The sequence below is a fragment of the Acinonyx jubatus genome, chromosome E2 (genome assembly GCF_027475565.1).
Source record: "Acinonyx jubatus isolate Ajub_Pintada_27869175 chromosome E2, VMU_Ajub_asm_v1.0, whole genome shotgun sequence".
Classification (NCBI taxonomy): domain Eukaryota; kingdom Metazoa; phylum Chordata; class Mammalia; order Carnivora; family Felidae; genus Acinonyx; species Acinonyx jubatus.
The window spans coordinates 4,799,054-4,821,885 of NC_069396.1; the positions used below are offsets into that span (position 1 = coordinate 4,799,054).

Here is a 22,832-nt window from a genome sequence, read left to right on the forward strand (position 1 = left end):
GGTCCCTTCTTCCGTAGCCACGTGTGCTCAGAAGACAACTTTGCCAGCACAACAGCGTCCTGCCCACGCCCCCAGGTCACCCCAGCCGGCAGTGGGACGGGGGGTGGGGGGGTGGCCAGACAGATCCGAGGTTTGGATCAGCCAGCGTGGGGGTGTTTCAGGGGACCTGCTCCTCCAGGGGGGTGGGAAACGGAGAACACTCACTAGCTGCCGAGGAAGAAGCTCCCCCCACCCCACACCCGCCGGACGCCCCTGCCCCGACAAGCAGGACCTCGCTCACTTAGTGTTGTCGGAGTCGATGGTGTGGAAGAGAGCCTCCAGATCCTTGTCATCGAGAACGCCATCTGCGAAGAAAAGCTGGAACTCCTCCAGGGACAGCTTCCCATCGTCTGCGAGGGAGGGAAGGAGGAGAGAGGGCAGCCGGTGTCTAAGAGATAAGACATCCCAGATCCCGACAGTCCCCCCGCCATCGCACCCCAGCCAGATCCTCTGTGCCTGCCCCGGGACTGCCCGAAGTGACCAGCACCCTCCAGCGCACAGAAAATCCCCACCTTCTCCAGCTAATTCCCAAGCCGACGCATCAACACCCTCTCGCAGCTAATCCCCGAACCCACAGCGACTACAAGCAGTAGCCAGTTGGCTCAGGCTCACGACGGCCACGGTCAACACACACACAGCCCCTGCTCCCTGCCGGCTCATCTCTCCCCTGACTCGCCCGAGCACCTGCGGTGGGTACCGTTGAAGGCAGCAGCACGGCAAAGCCGGGCCGTCAGAGGACCCTTCTCTCTTGCTTCCAAATGCCCAGACGACCCCCCCACCCATATCTGCATCATCACCAGCCCCAGCACCCAGGTCCTGGCTCAGGGGAGGGGACACCCTCTTTCCTCTCTGCCCCGTCCGCAGGGCAGACCCCGGGCCCACACCTTCACAGCTGCCAGCAGGGAGGGACTTGCCACCCTGCCACCACGAAGACACCAAACCACCAAACCGCAAGGCAAGGAGGGGGCGGGCCTGGCGGGGGGCCAGCCTCTGTGGTCCTGAGATGGGAGGGGCCCCACGGGTCACTGAGGGGCTCCAAGCAGCCAGCGACTCTGGGAGAGGCTGACCGAGCTCCCACCCTCAGCAACTTGCACTTGGGCACACCTGCTGCGAGCTGACCTCTGCCCCCTGCAGCCACGACCCCTTCCTCAGGGAGCTCACGCTCCTTAAAGGAGCCGCGTCTGTGGCGGGCAGTTGGAAGTGAGGGAGAGGGCAACCCCCAGCCCCTCCACGCAGACCTCCTTCCATTACTTCCAGCCAGGCTGCAATCAAAGCCCCTGCAAGCCCACGAGGGAGGGTACGTCTGCGTGGGTTAGAAAGGGATGGCCCTCCTTGGATGGGAGGGAGAGGCAGGTGTGGCCCCGTATCAGGACTGGGCCGGGTGCGGAAGGCAGGCTGGATCTGAGGTCCTCCCTTCCATCCGGAAGGGGCCCGACCATACACGGCAGGCCCAGCTGGGCCCAGAGCAGAAGGATTCTCTTGTATCGTATTTTTTAAGAGTTTTTTTTTTTTTTTTTAAGTTATCTATTTGAGAGAGAGAGAGACAGAGGGGGCTGAGCAGGCGAGGGGCAGGGAGAAAGGGAGAGAGAGAAGCCCACCCAGGGTCCGCATTGCACGCTGAGCCTGACACGGGGCTTGACCTCATGACTGAGAAACCATGACTTGAGCCGAAATCAAGAGACGCTTAACCGACAGAGCCACCCAGGTGCCCCTTTTTAAAGATTTTACCTTTAAAAAAAAAAGTTTATTTTTGAGAGAGAGAGACAGAGAGAGAGAGAGAGACACACGCAGAGTGTGAGCAGGGGAGGGGCAGAGAGCGAGGGAGACGGAATCGGAAGCAGGCTCCAGGCTCCCAGCTATGAGCGCAGTCTGACCTGGGGCTTGAACTCACGAACCACAAGATCACGGGGAGCCGAGGGCGAGTCTGCACCCTGTGGACGCGTGCTGACTGACCGGTCGTGGTGGCCAGGGGCACAGAGTCGGGGTGGGGGTGGGGGGGGATCTCCCTGCCCCCGTCTCCTCCTGCCTGTCCTGCCCGGGCACCTGCATCCGGGGTGCCCTGTGGAGGGCAGGCAAGAGACGCCCGCCGGGCCTCCCGAGCACGGCCTTCCTGGCTGACATTTCCCTTCAATGTCCTGCCACAGCCTGGATGAACCCAGAACGGCTAATGAGGGGAGAAACACCTGCCCGGGCTTCTGTGCGATCAGAGGCACAGCCCCGGCCCCCCCCACTCTCAGCAAGGACCCCCGAGCGGGCGGCCGTGTGCGGGCGTCTTGGCTAATGAGCACAAGCTCAGCCTCTGTCACGGGGACCTTTCAAACGGCCGCAGGCTGCTAGCGTCCACGTCCCTGGGGACAGACGCACCCTGGCGCCCGGCCGTCTGCTGGACGCCCCGCGCCGCCCTTCCAAGGCCCCAGACCCCTGACCCTCGGCCTCCCCTCGGGAGCCTCGACGGGTCTCTATCTCAGCGCAGAAGCCTCTGTCCCGGGAGCCGTCAGCACGGGCCGGCCCAGAGCGCTCGGCCCTGGGACCCCAGGGACTTAGGGGAGGGGACCATACCCCACCTGGCACCCCCCCCCCCCAACCCGGCATCTTCTGCAGCGGATGCCTGGGGCAGGGACTGCGTGAAGCCACTGCGTGTGTAGTCCTAGCCACACTCACTCCCGGCCAGATGTGTTCTCAAGCCAGGCTGGACGGGGTCAGAACTGCCCAGGCTGCTCCCCAGCCAGGGGTCTACGGTCCCGCCCCTGCTCGGTCTGGGCCTCGCATTTGCCGTCTGTAAAATGGGGGCGGGTGCTTCTTACCCCAGCAGGAGCACAGTGAGGCCCCAGTGAGGTGCCCAATGGGTGCCCATGGCCCCTGGCAGCTCCCCGGATGGAAGGCACAGGTGGGAACCCCACACCTGTGGGCAAACCATGGCGTCCGCGGCCACGGGCGGTGCTGGGCTCAGGGTCTCTCACGGCAGGTATCCCCGGGTCCCGTGCCGGCTCCACCAAGGCCCTCTGAGAGGGGACTGGTGTCATCACGCCCACTTACAGATGGGGAAACCGAGGCCCCAGCTGACTGGCCTGAGCTCACAGAGCTGCCAAGTGGCCGAGCTGGGACTCGAACCCAGGAGTCCCTGTGACACAGAAGGGACTCTTCCCCGGAAGCGTCCCTGGAACGGACATCACACTCCCGCATTAACCCTGGGGACAATCCCCCCAGGGCCACTCGGCGGTGGCCAGGAAGACCCGAAGCCCTGGGAGGAGAATGGGCTCGGCCCCTCTGGGGCCCATGGAGCGAAGTCAGGGGACCCCAGAGCAGTCCCTGGGGTGGAAACTCGGCCTCTGACAAGGCAACAAGTGACGAGGAGGAAACCCCACCTGTGTCTGAGGGCGGCCGGTGAGCCACCCGCCCACGTGTGCCACACACATACACCCACACACACAGGGCCACACGCACTCAGTGTGTCGAGCGGCAGTTACGGAGACACGGCCGTCCGGACCCACGGACACCTGCCGGGAGACGCACAGCCAGACCCATAGCGCTGCGCCCCAGGGTCGTGCACCCGCGCCCCCCGCGCCGGCAGACCCGTTACCCGTAAGCCCGCAAACGTCTGCTGGGGACCCACTGTGTGCGAGCATCGGGCCCACGCCAGGGACAAGCCCCGAGTCCTGCCTGTCAAGGGCTCACGACGTGCCACGGGGTCCTGGCCACTGCACTCTGAGGTCGCCAGAGAGACGCCCGTGTCAGGGATCAAGCCCCTTGACCTGCTCTGTAGCCTCTGAGGCTGCTTGAGAAGAGCTGCCACGACCCCTTCTCGGGTCACTGAAGCCCCCCCACAGCCCCCTCCCTCCGCCCTGCTCCACGTGGAGCTGCTGGGGAGAGTCCTGTGTCCCAGTCGGCCTGGGAGGCGCCGCTGTCGTGCCCGAGGAGGGGGACAAGGGATGGAGACCCCTGGCTGTGCACCCCAGCCCCCGAGGCCTCACGTCGCACCCCCAACACCATGGGGGGGGGCGGGTCAGCCGTAACCGCTGGGGCCAGGGAGGGAGGGGTTCGGGGGACCCAGGTGAGAGCTGCCGTCTTCAACTCCAGCCCGTGCAGGAGGCGCTGGGGCCTGAGGGCCCTGGGGACAGGCACCGGGGCCCCTGTCCCCCACCCTGCCCCCCGGCAGGGGCCCTGACACTTGATCAATTTTCCCAGCGAACAAAACAAACCGTGAGTGAGCCCTGCTTGATTCTCTCATGGACTCTGTCGCCACATCTCCTCCCTCCACAGCCAAGGCAGTAGGTGAGTTAAGCGTTCTCACCCCACTTTAGAGATGGGCAAGACCGAGGCCTGCGGAGACACCGTGCCTTGGCGACAGTCCGGGGAGAGTCGCCCGGGGCCCAGCGATGAGGACAGCAGTATTTACAGGAAGTGGTACTGACTCGTGCTGCAGCTGTGAGGCTCAGACGGGCCTTGCGAGGCTGGGAGGCGGGGGCCTCTCCGAGAAGTCAGGAGAAGTCTGACTTCTCTCTGCTGGCCTCGACGGGCCGCTCACGTGGCTGGGGAGGGGGCGTGGCGTGGGGAAAAGTTCGGGGGTCTGCAGCACAACCTTGACTGACTTCGTGCAGCTGGGCGGCCCCGGGCAAGTCACTTAACCTCCCTGGGCCACTCCGGAATCGTCAGGACAGGAGCGGCAGCCGTGAGTGTGTGAGGTCGCGGTGAGGAAAGAGGCACCAGGGCCGGGAGTGAGGCTGGGGGCTTCCGTGAAGGGTGGTCCCTGGGCACCCCCCACCCTGGGCCGCTCTGGCCCAGCCCAGCTGCGTGAGGGCGATGATGGTTCACCAGCACGTCCCGCACGACAGACGTCTTAGCATCCGAGACGGCCACACACCGAACCCCCGCGGCATCCCTACAGCGCGGGAACTACAGGAATGCCCCCCAGACGCAGATAGGGAAACTGAGGCACAAGGCAGCACCGGCCTGTGGTGTTCTGACCTCCAAGGCCTGTACTTGTCACCGGCAGGTTCAAGGCCGTCCATGCCCCCACCCCTCGGCCCTCCCTCCGCCAGGCGCCGGGACGGGAAGAGCCGGGGCCTCCTTCAGGGAACAGCCCGGGAGGGGAACTCACCGTTTTTGTCCGCACGTCGGAAAATCTGCAGGGAAGAGAGGTGGCGTCAGTGAGGGGCCCAGAGGGGCGGGCGCCCTCCAGCGGCCTCTGACTCATCTCGAGATCCCCCTCCTCCCAGGAGGAGACCCCGGCTGCGATCCAGGGCGGGAGGGACGTTTCAGGCGGAGTCCTCCCTGCCGCCGGGGAGGAAGCTGCGCCCACTCGCCTTCTGTGCCGCCAGCCCACCCACGACCGCACTGACAGACACGCGCACGCACACGTGGACACACGCACGCTCACACCCAGCCGCGGGCCCGCGGGTGTGCCCCCGGAGCCACTGGTCCACGCGGCTTTCCCACCGTGCCACGCTCAGTCACACGCTCAGAAGCCGTGTCCCGTGGACGCGGCCACACGCCTCGCACCATTGCACCCCTCGGGGAGCCCCGGTTTCCTCCAGCGGGGTGGCTTAAGTCTGAACAGAGGCATCTGCTAAGGGGACCTGGGGGGGGCCTGGCGACTGGACCCCCCAGGGGCAGGAATGGATTATTTCTCGGGGGGGGGGGGAGGGTGGGGAGTGGGCGGAAGCAGGCCACCAAGAGCTCAGAAAACCAGGTGCACTGCAGGTGCAAGTCTCTGGCTGCCATGGGAGGGGATGGGGGGGACAGCCCAACGCCCGCCCCCCAAACATGAGCCGAGACCCTATAACCCCCCCCCCCACCCTGTGGTATTTTTGGGAGCGGATGAGCCACACTGATAAGAAGGGGGAGGGGGAGGCCCCACCCCCTCTGGCCATGGTACCTTGGGCCCAAGCCCTCAGGCCAAGGACAGATGTCCCCCCCCATCCCTCCTAGCACCACACCTGGTGACAGACTGAGGCAGCAGTTCACGAAGGGCTTCTCAAACATCACCCCCTTCCCTTAGCTGAAACCCTAGTCTGGGGTACTGAGCAGGAGCAAATGTGGCTGGGGCAGAAGGGGGACAATTATCAGAGCACCGGGACCCTCCCCCAAAGCCCCATCGTGGGCACTCCACACCCGTGCCCCTGACTGCAAAGTTCCCCGAGGCCAGGGTCCCACCCTCAGGTGCCCCCCTCCCCATGCCTCAGGCAAGTGAATGGTGCAGACCACGTGATGTGGCTCCGGGAGTCCGCTCATCACCCCATTTCCTAGATGAAGAAATGGGGTCTCGGGGACCCGCACACGCCAGCTTGAAGGGGCACCGGAGCTCACTAAGCCGTACTGTTAGAAGCAGGAGGGGTGTGGACAGGGCTTCCCTACAAGGGCAGGCCCAGAGCTTTCGCCTCCAGAGCTAGGCTGGGAGTCCTGAGGGAGAGGATCCATCTGTGCATGCGTGCGTGCGTCTGTGCGTGTGTGTGTGTGTGTGTGTGTGTGTGTGTGTGTCTGGGGGCGAGGCAGCCACAAGCACCCACGGCACAGCTCGCCCTTCCCCGCCCAGCCCTCTCTGCCTGGAGCCAACTGTGGGTTCCAGGAGACAGGAGGTTCGGGAGGGGAGAGGAAATCTACGCTCCCAGCCAACCATCAAACACACAGACACAACTCTCCCAGAAACCCAGCCCGCACAGGACCCTCCTCGGGACATGCACATCCTAGGCTCCGCTGTTACTGGGTGGGGGTGGTGCCCAGGACAGAGCCCCCCTCCGCCTCCCCCGGGGAGCCTCCCCCCACCAGCAGTGAAATCTCCCTCCCACTCCTCGGGAGTGGGTGGCAGGAGGAGGTGGGCTTCCCAGAGGTGGGTGGCTTGGGTCCCAGGGGGAAGGGGGGCTTGAGTAGAAGGTATGGAGGATGGAGGGGGCTCCGAGTGGAGGGGGGGTCGTGGGGGCCGGGACCCCAGAGGTGTCCAGGCTCAGAGCAGATGGGGGTAGTCCTAGCTGTACTGAAAGGAGAGGGGAAGACAGGGGTGGGGAGGGGGCTTCACTTTCAAAGAGGTGGTGGCTGGGGTGGAAAGGGGCTTTGGGGATGAGAACACAAGGTCTCAGGGTCTACCGCCAGAACGAGAAAAGGGAAACCAGAGTGAGGGGTTGGAAAAGTGGGGGGGGGGGGTGGTCTCAGAAAAGTAGCGATTCAGGCGATGATCCAGGATGGAAAGGAGGGGGCCCGGAGGCGGCAGGTGCTGGCATCCGACAGCGGATGGGGGTAAAGGAGGAGGTGCAGGGCTGGGGAAAGGGTAAGGGCTCGGCCAGCATAAAAGTAGGGGGGCGGTGGCCGGCAAAGGGCTCCAGGGCTCGGAGAAGGTGGGGATCCCCAGAAGTGGAGGGAGGGAGCGGGTGGAAGGGGATCGTCCTGGTCCAGCGACAAGACTAGCCCGGGATGGAGACCCGCCGGGACTTGCAGGGGCTGGGGTCGCGCTCTGGGACGCAGAGGGGCCGGGTGCGGGTCCTGCTCCCGGCCGCCGAAGGGAAAGCGCCCCGGGGAGGGGGGTCCCCCGCCGGGGGAAGAGGGGGCCTCGCGGGTCCCGGCGGGGACGGAGGAAGGCGGCGTCGGGAGCGCCCCTGGTGGGAGGAGGGGGCTCGGGGTCCCGGCCGGCGCGTACTCACGTCCAGGATGACGGCGGTGCCCCCGCGCGGCGAGCCGGGCCCCGGGCCGGGGCCGGGGCCGGGGTCCGCGGCGGGGGCGTCGGGGGCGTCGGGGGCCAGCGGCGCCCGGGGCTCGCCCATCCTGGCGCCCACCCAGCGCAGCAGCCCGCCCAGCGCCCGGCCCTGCGGCGGCGGCTCCCGGAGCAGCCTGTGCGCGCCGGCCCTGCACAGGCGCGCCGCCCGCTCGCACATCGCGCCGCGCCCGCCGCCGCCGCCGCCCGGAAGCCCGCCGACCCCCGCCCGGCCCGCGGCCCGCCCCCGCGCGACCCCTCCCCGCCGCCGCCGCCCGCGCCGCCCCGCCCTCCCTCCCGCGGCCCCGCGGCCGCGGCCACCGCGGGGACGGGCCGACACCTGGGGACTGGGCGGGGGGGCGGGGGCGCTCCGCCCGGACCCCGAGCCACGTGCCCCGTGTCCACCGCCCCACCCCCTCTGCCCCCCACCCCCACCCCGGGAGCCGGGCGCGGCGGCAGAGGGCTACCCGTGGAGGCGCGGTGCTGGGCGCCGGACCCCAGCCCCGGCCACGGAAGGGGCCGCCCGGTCGGTGCCGCGTTGGGGGGGGGGGAGGGCGTCTGGCTGCGCGGCAGGGGGCTTCCCTGGGGCTGTCCCCCGAAAGTCTCCCGCTGCCCCCCCCTCCCGCAGGTTCCCCCCACCCTACCCGCGGCGCCTCCGCAAGGGCCGAAGCGCGGGTGTCCGGCGAGTCCGGAGCGCCCTCTGCTGGCTGAAGCTCCCGAGATCAGTGCCCAGGCGCTGGGCCTCCCCCAGGACTCCCTCGAGGGCCTGCATGCCTCCTCAACCGTCCCCCACCTCGTCGCACAGCGCCCAGACCAGTCTTTGCACCAGAGCACTCTCTTCCTCACACACCCCTATCCATCCATCCATCCATCCAGCCCATCCATCCATCCATCCATCCCTTCATCCTCAACGGGCCCAAAGGATGAGTTAAGGAGCATCCACTAGGTCCTAGGCCCGTTGGAGGCACTGGGTTCCACTAGTGAGCAGAACAGACAGGGCTGGGGGTGGGTGGGTGGTGTCCTTGGCCTCCTGCAACCTACACCCTGGTGGGCAGCGTCAGATACGGGAGCGATTCCACAGATAAACCAACCCCAAAAGCTGAACTGCCATGAAGAGGTAGAACCTTGGGCCGTGAACGGGGGACTGTCCTGGTGGCTACGGAGGGGCTCGTGGCAGTGGAGGCTTCCTGGAGGAAGTGATGTGCTTAGGCTGAGAGAGTGGAAGGAAGAGGAGTCAGAGAGGAGGGAAAGTCCTGGGCGAGAGACGGGCCCCTGCAAAGGCCCTGTGGCAGGTGCAAGCATGGGAGAAGGGCCGGGACTAGACTGGAGGGGTGGGCAGGGGCCTCCCCGGCATACCATTTCCCCGCACACAGCCTCCCCCCGCTTCCCGCCCACAGCGGTACCCCCATGTGCGGGACCATCCCTTGTCACACAACTCCCCCGCCCGAGGATCTCCCACATGGCCCTGTGCACCCCCCCCCCCAGACACCCACCCCCCTCCCCATGCAACAGAATCCTCAGACACACGAGTGGAGGCAGGCACTGGGTTTAATTGGGACCTGATTCTGGAAGGAGCAAGGCCTGCAGTCCTCTTGGCTCTGTGCTCAGCCGGCCCTGGTGACCCCAGCTCGTACCAGCGGCTTTCACCCCAGATCACAGCCTACGCCGGCCCGCGGCCTCTGTTCCCGGCCCGGGCACTGGTCTGCGTGCAGACTGCCTGGGCCCCCCACTCATCTTCATCGGGGAGGCCTGCCAAATGGGCTCGCGGCCCCTCTTTCTCCTGCCAGGGGAGGCCCCCTCCGCTCACTGGGGCGTCTAGCTGGGCTGTGTAATCTCCCTTCCTCTTTAGGGCCTGGGGACGAGGATGCCAGGCCAGGTGTTAGGGTGGCTTCCTGGCCTCCTTCCTCAGCAGGGAGCTGGCCACTGCCAGGGCCCCGCCCTGCACGAACCGCACGAAATTGTCCCCAGCCAGCGGCCCCACGGCGTACAGGCCCTCCTGGCGGGTGCTCTGGTAGGTGAAGGGGTCCACGTCGATGGGGTTCCTCTTGGCGCTCAGCGGCTGGTCGGGGTCCATGGCCAAGTCAGCGCCCGCCCCGGGGAGGAAGGAGAGGTCGGGGTGGGAGCCGATGAGGACCAGCACCAGGGCGACCCCGAAGACTTTCTGGAGGCCGTCGCGGTCCCGGAACACGGCCTGGCGGTCGGCCTTAAAGAGCAGCAGCCAGTGTTCGGGGAGGCTGAGGTAGCCCTCGTAGGGGCTGGGCGACAGGATGGACTGCTCCCGCATCATCTGGTGCACCTTGTGGTACTCGGGGTACAGCATCTTGGGCAGCTGGTTGAAGACCAGGCCGGGGTCGTCCACGGGCCGGCGGAAGGTGTGGATCACGGGGATGTTGCAGTGACGCGCATAGAGGACCGCGTCGGCCGCCGACAGCCCCGCGCCCACGATGAGGACGGGGTCGGAGGCTGGGGTTACCGCGCCCGCCCTCACGGCCGCCTCCAGGGCCGCCAGCTCATAGTGGACGAAGGGCAGGGCCTCCCCGGGGATGCCCAGCCGCGCCGGGCTGTCCGACGTGCCCGTGGCCAGGACCACGTTGCGGGCGCACAGGGAGAAGGGCCGTGGGCTCCCGTCCTCGGTGGTCACGAAGCCGCTCACCTGGAAGAGGGGGCTGGGCTCCCGGCCCCCGGAGCCGCCGGACTCAGGCGTCCCCCACTCCACGGCCGTGACCACGGCGCCGGACACAAAGTTGCGACCCAGGTCCTTCTTGGTCACATAGTCCCTGTAGTAGTGAGCGATGTCCCCAGCCGTGGCGCGGCTGTTGCGAAGGCCTCTGAAGGGAAGGATTGGGGAAGCGGGGGTGTCAGAGGGCAGACTGGGGTGTGGGGGCCACAAAGGGGCCATCGGGGGGTGACCAGGCCGGCGGTGGGCTGTGATGAGGGCCGGGGTGAGAGTGTGGCCACCAGAGTCAGGTGGCCTGGGTTCAAATCCCAGCTCTGCTGCCGGTGAGCTCTGTGCCTGAAGCCCTCCGTGCCTCATCTACACAGCGGGGAGGACGGTGGTGATGGTTCTATTTCATGTGGTTGCAGAGAGGGTTAGAGGGTCATGTGACCAGAAGCTTTAGGAAACAACCTGACAGGTAGTAAGTGACAGGTTAAGCCTCAGCCACTGTTATTACTCCCAAGGACTAAATAACGACCCACGTAAATATGGTGGGATTCCGGGGCGCCTGGGGGGGCTCAGTCGGTTGAACGTCCGACTTCAGATGGGGTCACGATCTCGCGGTTTGTGGGTTCGAGCCCCACGTCGGGCTCGGTGCTGACGGCTCGGAGCCTGGAGCCTGCTTTGGAGTCTGGGTCTCGGTGTCTCTCTGCCCCTCCCCCACTCATGCTCTGCCTCTTTCTCTCTCTCTCTCTCAAAAATAAAGATTTAAAATGTTTAAAAAAAAATAACGGGAGGATTCCATGTCTATAAAGTTCAGAAATAGGGAAAACTGATCCACGGGGTGGGAGGGGAAGGAGAGGTCCCCCCCGGGCAGGAGGAAGGGGTCTGTGATGGGGACTGTCACCATACTGGGGACCAGGATGAGGAGGCCTTCGGGGGCACACGCAGCCACAGGAGAGACTGTTTTATTGCAGCATTGTTACTCTTGTCGGGTCGCTGTTATCACCGCCCCTCCCAGGGCAATGACCGCAGGGCCGGGATCGAGGGTGGCTGAGGTACAGGCTTGCCATGATCTCAGCTCCTCTCCCCAGCGACCCGTGCGACCTCAGGGGAGTCAGCTTCCCCGAGTGTGGGCGTGTCGTTAAGGAGGAGCTCACTTCAGGAGAATCCTCTGTGACTCCCCCAACGGGACGAGTGTGGCGCGAGCTCACACTGTGTCCCCCGAGGCTGTGCCGCGTGGCCCAGCTCGCTAGCCTGCTTCTGAAACCGGAGCCCTGGGGTCTGTTTCTGTGAACTTGTCACTTGCCCTTCTCGGAGTCAAAATGGTTTCAAAGAATGGGCCTAAGGTGTTACCACCAGGGTTCCTTCTAAGAAGGGCATGTGGGACAGAAGGAGAGCCCCGGGACCGGGCAGGGCTTAGGAACCGTGGCGGCAGCAGCCCAGGGGGAGGGAGGGCACCTGCTGTGGGTGTGGGCCTCCCCCCCCCCCCGCCTCAGCTCAGGGCCCCCCCGTGAGTAGGAACAGTCACAGGAGTAGGCAGAGAAGGGCTGAATCGGGAATATTACGCGGCCACGTAAAAGGCTGGTTGCGAACACTGTCCTCACGGGGTGAAATCCTGAGGCCAGAGCGTTAAATTTAAAAGTAGAATATAAAAGGAGGGGTGCCTGGGAGGCTCAGCTGGTTAAGCGTCCGACTCTCGATCCCAGCTCAGGTCACGATCTCACGGTTTGTGAGTGCGAGCCTCGAGCCAGGCTCTGTGCTGACCGTGCAGTTCCTGCTTAGGAGTCTCTCTCTCTTTCCTCTCTCTCTTCCCTTCTGCCACTCGTTCTCTCACTCTCTCTCAAAATAAATAAGAAAACATTAAAAAAAAAAAAAAGAAAAGTAGGCTATAAAAGGGCACGCCTACAATTACAACCTAAGTTCCCATCTGTCTGTTAACACGTCACGACGCTAGCCTGGGTGTCTTCCGACCAAATCTGCAGGGACACAAAGGCTTTGTGAAACGGGGTGGCTGGGTGGGAGGCAAGAGGCCTGTGAGGGGCGGAGGGGACAGGGCGTCACCACCCGCGCGGCGACCCCCTCCGACCCTGAAGCCCTGGGCAACTTTCTGCCTCGCTCCCCAGGCAGGGCAGGGGCTGGAACTCGTTTGTTCAGGGAATGAGCTGTTCCCCCAGGATGGTCAGAAGCGTGCAGGGAGGTCACGACGGAGCAGGAAACAAGATGGAGAGACCTACCCACCCACCCCCCCCCCCGCCACCATGGGCTAGCGACAGGCAGGGGCGTGGGGGTGGGGGGAGTCTGGTCGGAGCGCCAGGGCAGGGCCAGCTGTCCCCCTCCCACAGGGGCTGGGATGCTGCCCAGGCCCCCCGTCAGAGGCTTGTGGGCCAGGCAGGAGCACTGGGGGGAGTCCTGGGGTGAGCCCAGCCCCAGGCGGCCCTCTCCCCACCAGGGCCTCAGTGTCCTGCCCTGGGCAGGAGGAAGGGCCGCGTTGGTGGCCCTGAGCCCCTTTCCCTCCGGCTCCTGGGCTCCGCATGGGGGCAGGCCCGGGTCACCCCGCCCTCCTCACCCTCCGGGGCTTTCCAGAACTGCCTCACCTCCGCTTCCTGCGTATCCACTCCTTGACCTGCAGGTCTGGGAGACCCATCCACTGGCCTTGGCTAAGGGTCACCATGGAGCCTTCAATGGACTGTGGGCAAAAGGAGTCCTTTGGTCCAGGCCTCTCCTAGCCCCTAGCCCAGCAGGTCGGCAGGGGGTGGGAGGCCTCAGCTGGGGAGGGGGCAGAAAGGGCAGGTGGAGAGGGAGGCAGAGGGGCGGTGGGTAGAGCAGGAGGGGGAGGGAATAGGGAAAAGGCAGGAAACGGAAGAGTCCTAATCTTTGGGAGGAAATCTCTCCAACACTCCGGGTAGACTGAGCCCAGATCCCCCCCGCCCGCCTCTCCCGGCCCCCACTCACATGCCAGGCCCCCCCAGGCAGGTTCCGGCCTAGGACCATGTGGGGGATGGCTCGCTCCTTCTGGTGCTTCCAGGTAAGAACGGACTCCATGTTTCCCCCGAAGTCTGTGTCTGGGCGCAGGAGGGCGTCAAAGAGCAGGGCCACGGGGCTTTGGCACCGGCCTTCGAGGCCTTCAGACAGGTAATCCAGGTCCTGGAGGGGGTGCATGGGTCAGAGGGGCCACTGGACCAAGGCTGCCCGGTTTTGCATTCCCACCCTAGTATCAGGGTGGCCAGACAAACCCGGAAAGTGCTGCCTCTCACTAAGAGATAAGGCACGGCAGCATGTGAAAGGCTCTGACAAGTCCTGCAGCCGAATTTCCCTGTAGTTTTGCCAAACCCGAGCATCCCTCAGACTTCCTGGAGTAGGAACGTCTTCTCTGAGGAACTGGTGTCCTGTAGAAGGCATTTTGAAAGATGCCGATCTAGACCAAATGCCAGCTTGCTTCCTTATCCACCAGCTTGAGGGTGGGAGGGGCTAGGAGGAGGGGAAAATGCTGGGAGGAGGAGGTGGACAGCCAGCGGCCTTCTGGAAGGCCAGGGGCATGGATGGAGGATTGCTGAGCTCCCTGGGGCAGGGGCTAGTGAAATGAACTACCCAGGGCGGAATTTCTCAACCGCGCTCTGTGGCGGGAGCGTGTAGGGTAACCGCAGTTGTGACAACCGACGTTGTCCCCAGGGATGGCCGAGGGGGCCATGGAGAGCAGGATCGTCCCCCGGGTTACACCCGCTGGTCTAGGGGACGTAAGGGAAGCTGGTGTCGTAGCTGCCGATCGCGAAAGATGGCCCTGGTTCCTGGCACGATTTCCGGGCCGGCCCCTGTGGCCACTCGCCTTCCTCACGTGGTCTTGTGGTCTAACCACCGCGTATTTTTATTCTTGCCCTGCTTCCCCAGGGTGTGCGTGTCCCCTGCCCCATCCCCAGAGCTCTGGCCCACCTGGTCCAGGAGGGAGACCCCCGGCGCCTCGGCGAGCTTCCTCTGCAGCAGCGGGTGTGGGTGAACGGCATCTGGCCTCACGTAGGGGGTGTAGCCGGACAGCAGGTAGGACAGGCAGATGCCTGAGGGGCCGTTGCCTGAGGAGACAGGGTGGGGTCAGAGGTACCGAGGGCTTTGGTCTTGAGCTGACTTGCTCAATCGATTGGCTTTTCGTTCGTAAAAACAGAACATCTATTCCGCCGTTAGCCGAGCCGGCCACTGTGCGTAACAATGGCCAGTGACTGAAGCACTGAAGGGTCGTCGAGAGCCTACTATGCGCCGCGCCGGGCGCTGTACTCTTGTACTACTCTCACGACAATCGCTGACATTTGTCGAGCACTTGCGATGTGTCAAGGGATTTTAACAACCAAATAATAAGAAACTGACCGATCCCCTCTGCCGGACCGGGCCCCACACAAGGCCCTGTCGTGCGTGCCTCGGCCCCCATTCTCTCCCGATAACATTCGTGGGTGCACGCTACCCTTTCCCCCTTTTCATCCCGGGAGGGAGCGGGAGCTCAGAGAGGTTGAGTAACTTGCTTGTGGTCACACAGCAACGTGACGGAGATTCTAAGACCGCTAAGAACTAGTCCCGTTAGCCCAGAGCTGACCGTCTGGGATGTCACATAGACGAGTAAAATATTAGAGCACAGATTGTTCCGTGCTCTGCAGGGGTGAGAGCAGGGGCGCGGAGGAGGGGTGCAGAGCCACCGGTGGGGGTCTCTGCTCCCCGGGCCTGAATGACTCACACTGCCTGTGCATGGCACTTCTTGGGCATTTAACCTCGTGACATCGTTTCTTATCGGTCTTTCCCCTCCTCCTTATCTTGTGCTGCTGAGAAGATTACTCGTGTGTGGAATTAGGACAAACCCGTATGAAATCGCTGACGTTCGACTCTTTTTGATTTACAGAAATGGCCATTTCGGATCTCGGCTCGCACGGGGAAGGGGCCGCCTGTCTCCCACTGGGCAGCCCTGAGGCAGGAACCACATGCTTTAGCTGTAACCCCTCATGCGGGCACCTAGCACAGGGCCAGGGGCAGGGACTGTCGTGGGCTTAGGACCAGGCCTCCCCCCTGCACCCCCCTCCTCCGCTCTCGCCAGGCAACCTCAGTGATGGTTCTGCTCTGGCCCCCTGGGTTCCTGGAGGGATTACAGGGAACGGGAACGACATTTTATAAGCTGCTGGGCACCTCATCAGGCGCACCGCGAACGCTCAGTGGCCAATTTTTTTTTTTCCATTTAACTTTTATTTTTTTTAAATATGAAATTTATTGTCAAATCGGTTTCCATACAACTCAGTGGCTGATTTTAAAGGCAACGGTGGTAAAGAAAGGCCAGGCCTGGGCTTGCCTGGCTCCTGACCTTCCACTCTAGGGGCTCAGCGTGTCCCCTCCCCCTGCCCCGGGGCAGCACTCACCGATGATGAGGACTGGGAGGGGCTCCGAACGGTCGGTGCCAAGGTGGTCCCTCCTGTGGATGTTCATGGCTGGGGCTGGTGGGGGGCTGGGAGCCGGCAGCTGATCTGGGGGAGAGGAAGGGCCACTCGGTGAGCCTTGGGTGTCATGCAGGCACTTCCCAGCGACGGGGTATTGTCCTTTGGCCCTCAGGGTCAAGTCCAAGATCCTCCCTGAGGCCAGTCAAGATGCCGCTCCCCTGCTCCTTCTTCCCTCCTCGCACCTGCTCCGTTCCAAACAGTCCCCTCTCCCGACCCGGTCACTTCCGCGTCTGTGCTGCACCCCACTCACCCCATCTCATCGGCGGGCAGTGACAACACCCAAAGCTTCCCGTCCACCTTCTGTAAGGCCCCTTCTTCTCAACCCAGGGGCAAGCCCTGGCCGACAACATGGTGACAGCCACCGCCCCCACCCTGGTCCAGCCCTCAGATCTCTGAGCAGCCGGTGGACTTTGGAGCCATCACCCGGCCCTAGCACGGCGCTTCCTAGCTGGTGACCAGGGGCCCATCCCCGGACCTCTCTGGGTCAGGCTCCTCGTCTATAAAGTGGGAGTAGCAGTCTCCACCCGTAGGGTTGTTGGGGGACGCAGTGAGGTGACGGCCGTGAAGCACCGGCTGGAGCAAAATGTGCTGCCGGGAAAGGACCAGGGCTCACTGCCTGTTCCAGGGGGCTCGGTTGGAACAGGTGGGCTTGTGGAGAATTGCCCCCCCCCCCCTCCCCCCGGGGAACTAGGTTTGGAGAAAAGGCTTCCAAGCTGGCTGGTCTCTGGAGCACCAGCGCCCCCTGCTGGCCGCGAGCCTGCATCACTCACAGCGACGCAGAACCCGTTCTTGAGGCTGCCGGTGCAGAAGAGGCTCCAGACTCACCTTCTCCCTCCACGTCCCCCAAACCCAGCTAACGGGGGCCCCCGGGCTCGCCCACTGTCCACACCCGGCCGTCCTGAGGGCCCAAAGGCAGCACCCACACGAGTGCGTCAGGAATGGGTGGCCGTTAGCACCGACCTAGCTCCTTCCCGTGTTCTGCTCATACGGCCCCACGCAGAAAGCTCTGTCAGTTATGATCCCATTTCACAGATGCGTAAACTGGAGCCCAGAGGGGACGCACAGGTCGCTCAGTGCCACAAAGCTGCCTCTTAAACCCAGGGCTAACTGGTGCCAGGCTTTGCCCGGGTGCACCATGTGTGACCCCGGCCAGCCCCAGGGAGACCCGGGGCTTGTCACAGGGTCACACACACGTACAAAGTGAGTGGGTGGTCATATGGCCCCAGGGTGGGGGGGCCCAGGGTCACTGCCATCAGAATTCTCCCGGAGAAGGTGGAAATCTGGATTTCTACGTGCATTCTCTGATTTGGAAAAGTGGGTGACTAATTCCCACTCGTCCAAAAAACCGTGAATGGCCGACGAAATGTGACGGAGCCAGGATACGACCTCTGATGCGTGCACAGTGACAGAAACAGCAGCCCCCACCCCCAGGCAGGCCCCGAGAGGTGAGCCGTGTCACCTCTACCTGGCAGGAAAAGGGAGGCTCGAGGTTAAAGGACGTCTCCGGAGTCACACGGCGGGAAGGGGCACGTCAGGGACTCCCTCCTCGGTGCTCTCGGGCCCCCTGAAAACAGCCTTCCATGCCTCGGCTGGGCCCAGGGGAGAGGACTTGGGGGTGGCCCCCCCCACCACTAACAAGAACGACACAAAAGGCTAACACTTTTGGACTTCTATGGAGCTGGCTATGTACAAAGCATGTTCTAAACACTTTATCCACATTAACTTGATTCTTATTTAATTAGCAGCATGCACTGTCATACGTACTCTTAGGCTCGCTCCCATATTACAGATAGTCAAGCTGAGGCCAGCGAGCCCTTCTCCAGAGTGGAGTGTGATGGGGGCCATTCCCAGCCGGGCTCATCCTCCTGCCCTGTCCCCTCTGCTGGTGGGGAGGGAGGCCACGGGTCCACGTTCCCAGCTGGCAGGGAGCAGTTTCTCACTAACCGCTGGGCACTGGGTGGGCCTGGTGGTCCTGGAGAACAGGATTATAGTTCCCAGAACACTTTCTCCCGGAACCGCCAAACAGGCCCAGGGCCCCACCCCTCCTCATGACTGTCCCCAGGAACAACAGGGACCCAGGTGATGTCCTTGCTGTAAGCTGTGCCTTAGCAACTTTCATTCTCATGCAAACCCACTTCACTGATGTGAAAACTGAGGCTCAGGGAGGTGAGGCCATGCCCCTGAGGTCACAGAGCCAGTGGGTGATAGAACGAGGGTATGGCACCCGTGGTTTGGGTTCACCTAGACTCTCCACAGCCCCCCGAAATGAGCACGCAACCTGCTCCCAGGGACCCGAGCCCGCCCTGGGCATGCCTGTCCCCTCTCTTGCCCCTTGAGCGTCCCCACCCCCAGTGAAGAGGGGCACTCCCCCAGCCCTCATTTGCCCTCTTCTTGTGCTTCCCGGAAGGTGGAGGGACCCAGTTACCACCAGGGCTCTTGGGATCCGAGTCCAGGGCTCCCAGCGGCCTCTGGATGCCACCCATGTGAGGTCACGACCCAGGGGACACTCCTGTGCAGCGTCCCAAGGTCCTGAGCAGCCAAAAGCTCTCATGACCTTGGAAGAAGGCACACACTGCCTACTGACAGCAGGCGACCTGAAACCACACCCATCCCAGTTATGCTTTTTAGTGCTGTGGCGTTGGCATGGCCACCTTTTTAATGTTAACTTTTTCTTTGAGTGCCCCCCCCCCCCCGCCCCCGCCCCGGCCTGCGCTGCCTGGACAGCGAAAAAGCTCCCATGAAAGACTGACTCTAACTCCCAGAAGCAAATCGGCATCAAAGGAATGGAAATAATGGCATCTGTAAATGATGTTTCTTTGAAGTTTGTAGCACAGGCACTTTCCGGGGGAGGAAGGCTTAAAACTGTTCGGAGACACTGAGGCACCAGTTCGGCTGCACTTACTGGGCACCTCCGGCGGCCCTTTGCTCATTTGACTTTGATGACGCCCCCCACCCCGGGGCACAGAGGCGCCGTCTTGCCCGGGAAATGTCCGAGATGATGGCCTCAAGTGCGAGGCCTGCCGGTGGATAACCGGGGAAAAGACTGCACGATGACAGTTGCCACCAAGAAAGTGACACGAGGCTGCGGGGCAGGGTGAAGGCGAGGGGGGTCCCTCGACACACAAGGGCCACCTGCCGGCAGCCTGGGCACACCCCCCTGCACCCCCTCCCTTTGGAGCCTCCCCCTCCTGAGCCCCAAGAGTTCAGAGGCTCCCCAGACCCCTGGTTCTCAGCACCCCAACCTTCTGTCAGACGCCAAGTGCTGGGGACCCCCTGGGGCGGCCCGGAAGGCCGGGAGAAGCACCCAGCCCAGCAGCCTGGCTGCAGGACCCAGGGGCCTCTCCGGGCAGCACGCCGGCCTGACCACGCCTCTTTCCTGCCCAGAGCAGCATCACGTGGACCAGCGACGGCGGGCCGGCTGGGACGGAGGGTGCCAGGCACCTGGAGATGGTCATGGCCCGCAGGGGCGGAGGAGGAACCCGGCGGCGGCCCGAAGAGCTTCTTAGTGGGGCCTGCCGGCCCCCCTGCCCAGCCGCGCCCCTGTCTCCCGCCCCCAGGCCACTCACCTGACCCGCAGGCGTTGCAGGGAACCCGGGGAGCCTGACCTGGCTAGCGCCTGGAGGGCCGGGGTCACAGAGCCACCGGGGAGCGGGCTGCCTTTGCCCCGTGGGGACCCGACCGAGCAGGCTGTGCGAGTCAGGGAGGCGAGGGTATTTCACGGGCTGGGAGGAGGCGGGCGGGCGGGGCGGGGCCAGGAAAATCACTTTCATAAGCGTGAGTCAGCAGGGGCCCCTGGATGAATGAACTTGCACTAGACCCAGGACCGGCCTTAAAGGGCCCCCACCGGCCGGGGTGGGGGTGGGGGTGGGGGTGGCCAGGCTGGCCCCCACCCCTGGGGCTCAGTCAGTAAACGGAGGCCCCAAGGGACCCCCAACCGAGCCAGCCTGGCCTTTTCTCTTAGGGAGGCAAGACAGCCTTCCCAAAATTGGAGGTGGCCCTTGTGTTGGGAGTGGAGAAAGCCACACACCCTGCTTGCACTTGGTGCCCACCCCCCCCTTGGCTGTTCTCCACTCCTCACCCGACTCAGTGACCAACCTCCTGACATCAACCTGCCCAGGGTGAGACCCCGGGCTCTGCCACTTCCTGGGCGAGCTGCCTCAGCTTCCTCATCCCAGAAACGGGGCTGGCTAACAGGCTTTCCCCCCTGGGCTGGGCGTGGTATGTAAGCGATGTCACCCTTGGCTCCCTAGTTCAAGTCCCCCTTTCTTCCTTATTCTTTCTCCACACGCCTCACGTTTTGCTGACCCTTACTATTATTTCATCATCTGTCTCCCCAGACTAGGAGGTGGGTCCTGCGTGGGCAGGGGAGTGTTTCCGTGTCTGCTTTATCCCGAATCTAGAATGCTGCTCTTGCACACAGTAGGTGCTCAAGAAGGAAGGAGGGAGGGAGGAAGGGAGGGTTGGGACAGTATTTGGCCCACAGACCTCAGTGCACATTAGCTGTGATTTTCATTATTGACGTGAATGCCGCCCCCTCGTCCTTTCCTGGCTGGGGGGGGGGGGCCTGTGGCAGGCAAGGGGAACTCGCCTTGCGTGCAAAATTTAAGGGTGCACTGAGAACACTCAGTGATGAAGAAAATAGTATTTTAGTGCAAGGTTTTTTGGAAAATCAAACCTAGGGGCGCCTGGCTGGTCCAGTCGGAGGAGCGTGCGACTCTTGATCTTGGGGTCGTGAGTTCGAGACCCACATTGTGTGTGAAGGTTACTTTAAAAAAATAAATAAACCTAAAAAATCAAAAAACAATGCCAAAAGTGAAGGCTACACAAAAGATTACAATTTCAAAACCAAACAGGATCTGTAACCGTGCCGAGCCATATTGGAGCCTGAGCAAAAAGAAAAATCAGAATACTGATGCTGTCTTCATTTAAAACCTTGCTATGTTTCTTCATCTTGGATTTTTGGCGTTACTCTCGATTTTTAAAAATACTGCAGGAACACAAGACCCGTGGGTCTTGATCATGGAATGCGTTGGTGCCCCTTATAGTTTGTGCCTGAGGTGATGTCTCTCTCCTGGTCCTGGTGGCCACAGGGGCTGGGGCTGGGGTTCGCACAGCACAGGGTATGCACAGGGAGGTGAGGTGGGGGGACGAGGAGGAAGGGGACCAGGTCAGATTGTGAGGCTCTACCAGGGACAGAGTGTGGTATCCCACCAACGAAAGACAACCTCTGAGGATACAGAGTCCCGCTGAGACCGGCAGGGACAGACGGACCGACAGAAGCCATGGAGTGGGGGAAGGAGAGGATGGGGGAGAGGGAGAGAGGCGAGCTGGCACAGGGAGGGCTGGAGGCTGGGGGTGGGTGGAGGGTTTCGGGGGCAGCGCGAAGAGCAGGCTGAGAAGGGAGACCCTGGGTTCAGGGAGGAGATTAGGGGTCATGAGCTGGGAAGGTGGCCCCACAAGGCTACGCCTGAGGGCAGCCCCTGCCTCCGGCCTGCGCTCTCCTCCTTGGGGGCTCTTGGGTATGTGCCCTGTGCCCGGGACCCCACTCTCAGAAGGGCCCTGGGCTTGCTTTAAAGCTCTGCTGTCGCCACTTTAAAATCCTTATTAGCGGGGCGTGGGTGGCTCAGTCGGTTGAGCATCCGACTTTAGCTCGGGTGATGATCTCGTGGTTCACGGGTTCGAGCCCCGCTGACAGCTCAGAGCCTGGAGCCTGCTTCACGGATTCTGTCTCCCTCTCTCTCTGCCCCTCCCTGGCTCGTACTCGGTCTCTCTCTCTCTCTCTCTCTCTCTCTCAAAAATAAATAAAACATGAAAAAGTAATAATAAAAAATAAAGTCCTTGTGAATTTTTGAATGAGGGGTCCCTCATTCTCCCAATTTGCACTGGGCCCCACAGATCACATGATGGGCCAGACTGGGCTGCACCGAGTATGGCCTGCTGGGCGCTGGGCTTGGGCGCAGCCCCCCGGGCTGGGTGATTTCTGCTAAGGCACTGCCCCCCTGGAGCCTCGCTTTGCCCACGGGCAAATGGCACCCACAGTCCCGGGCCCCTGAGCAGCAGGGCTCCACGGGGTCCTATATGACAGGGTACATAGCAGGGTGGGGGGGGGGGGTCAGCGGGAAACCCACTGCTCTGGGCTGCGGCTCCCTGGGTGGCTTCTAGCCCCTTGTAGGTGTGCTGTGTGACCTTGGCTGTGGCCTCCCTCTCTGGGCCGTGGCTGTTTCCAACGGCTGTGGCCGTTCCAGCCGTGGCCTTGTTTCCAACGCTCTCCGACACTCTGAACGGGCACCGTCCACGCACCAGGAGCCCAGGGACAGCCTGGGGAGTGCGGCTTCCACAGACATACCTCTGCTGCAGGCTGTATCTTTGCCCGGCCGCCTCGTCGTCTCCACCTCCCCATCCCAGGGCTCTGGTCTGGAACTTCCAGTGTGTTTGGATGTGTAAACTGAGGCAGAGAGAGACACCCCGGGTCAGAGGTTCCCACTTGGAGCGTCTCAGCCCACGTGGGGCGAGGATGAGGTTCGGGGTCCAGAAAGGAAAGCCCGGGAAGGAGGTGGGCGGCCGGGTCCCCCATCTCTGGGTCTGGCCTGTCCTTCCTCCTGACCTGCCTCGTGGCCCCTGCTAGCCCTGATCCCTTTTCCGAATTTTGAAAATCTGCTGATACAGAGAATTGTGGGCGAGATGTGGACTTTCTTCCCCGTCGCCTGTTTATCTGCCAGGAGATTGTGGGAAATAGAATGTGTTGACTTGCTTCCAAAAAGCTTGGCCAAGACATAGACAGATAAATGTCACGGGCGACAAAGGGACGGTGGTTGGGGACCATGGAGAGGGAAGGCAGGTCTGTGGAGGTTCACTTTGGGTGACTGGCTCTCTTGGGACTCCACTGGGTGCCCCGACCCCTCCACACCTGCCCCGTCCCCTTCGGCATCTGGAATATGAGCGCCTGGATCCAGATGTGCTGAAACGAAGGTTGCAAGACGTAGCAAACACA

The 22,832-nt window shown here is 63.1% G+C and overlaps 2 protein-coding genes across 7 annotated transcripts in view; both read right to left on the bottom strand.

Annotated features, from left to right (window-relative positions):
• NECAB2 (N-terminal EF-hand calcium binding protein 2) overlaps window positions 1–7,901 on the bottom strand; it is a 29,603-nt gene extending 21,702 nt beyond the window's left edge. For both annotated transcript variants that reach the window (XM_053210903.1, XM_053210902.1), the window contains exons 1-3: window positions 7,671–7,901; window positions 5,138–5,162; window positions 281–389 (exon numbers count right to left, since the gene is read on the bottom strand). In XM_053210903.1, coding sequence (XP_053066878.1) covers window positions 281–389; window positions 5,138–5,162; window positions 7,671–7,901 — 365 coding nt within the window. The remainder of the gene's footprint in view (window positions 1–280; window positions 390–5,137; window positions 5,163–7,670) is intronic.
• A 1,349-nt stretch (window positions 7,902–9,250) lies between these two features.
• OSGIN1 (oxidative stress induced growth inhibitor 1) overlaps window positions 9,251–22,832 on the bottom strand; it is a 47,370-nt gene continuing 33,788 nt past the window's right edge. For 2 of the 5 annotated variants that reach the window (XM_053211391.1, XM_027076295.2), the window contains exons 2-6: window positions 15,764–15,868; window positions 14,307–14,443; window positions 13,332–13,523; window positions 12,974–13,065; window positions 9,251–10,548 (exon numbers count right to left, since the gene is read on the bottom strand). In XM_053211391.1, coding sequence (XP_053067366.1) covers window positions 9,600–10,548; window positions 12,974–13,065; window positions 13,332–13,523; window positions 14,307–14,443; window positions 15,764–15,830 — 1,437 coding nt within the window. In that variant the 5' untranslated portion in view covers window positions 15,831–15,868 and the 3' untranslated portion in view covers window positions 9,251–9,599. Of the gene's footprint in view, window positions 10,549–12,973; window positions 13,066–13,331; window positions 13,524–14,306; window positions 14,444–15,763; window positions 15,869–17,605; window positions 17,814–19,407; window positions 19,554–22,187; window positions 22,287–22,832 lie in introns of those variants that run through there. The other 3 variants (XM_053211390.1, XM_027076298.2, XM_027076294.2) reach the window with 3 other exon arrangements.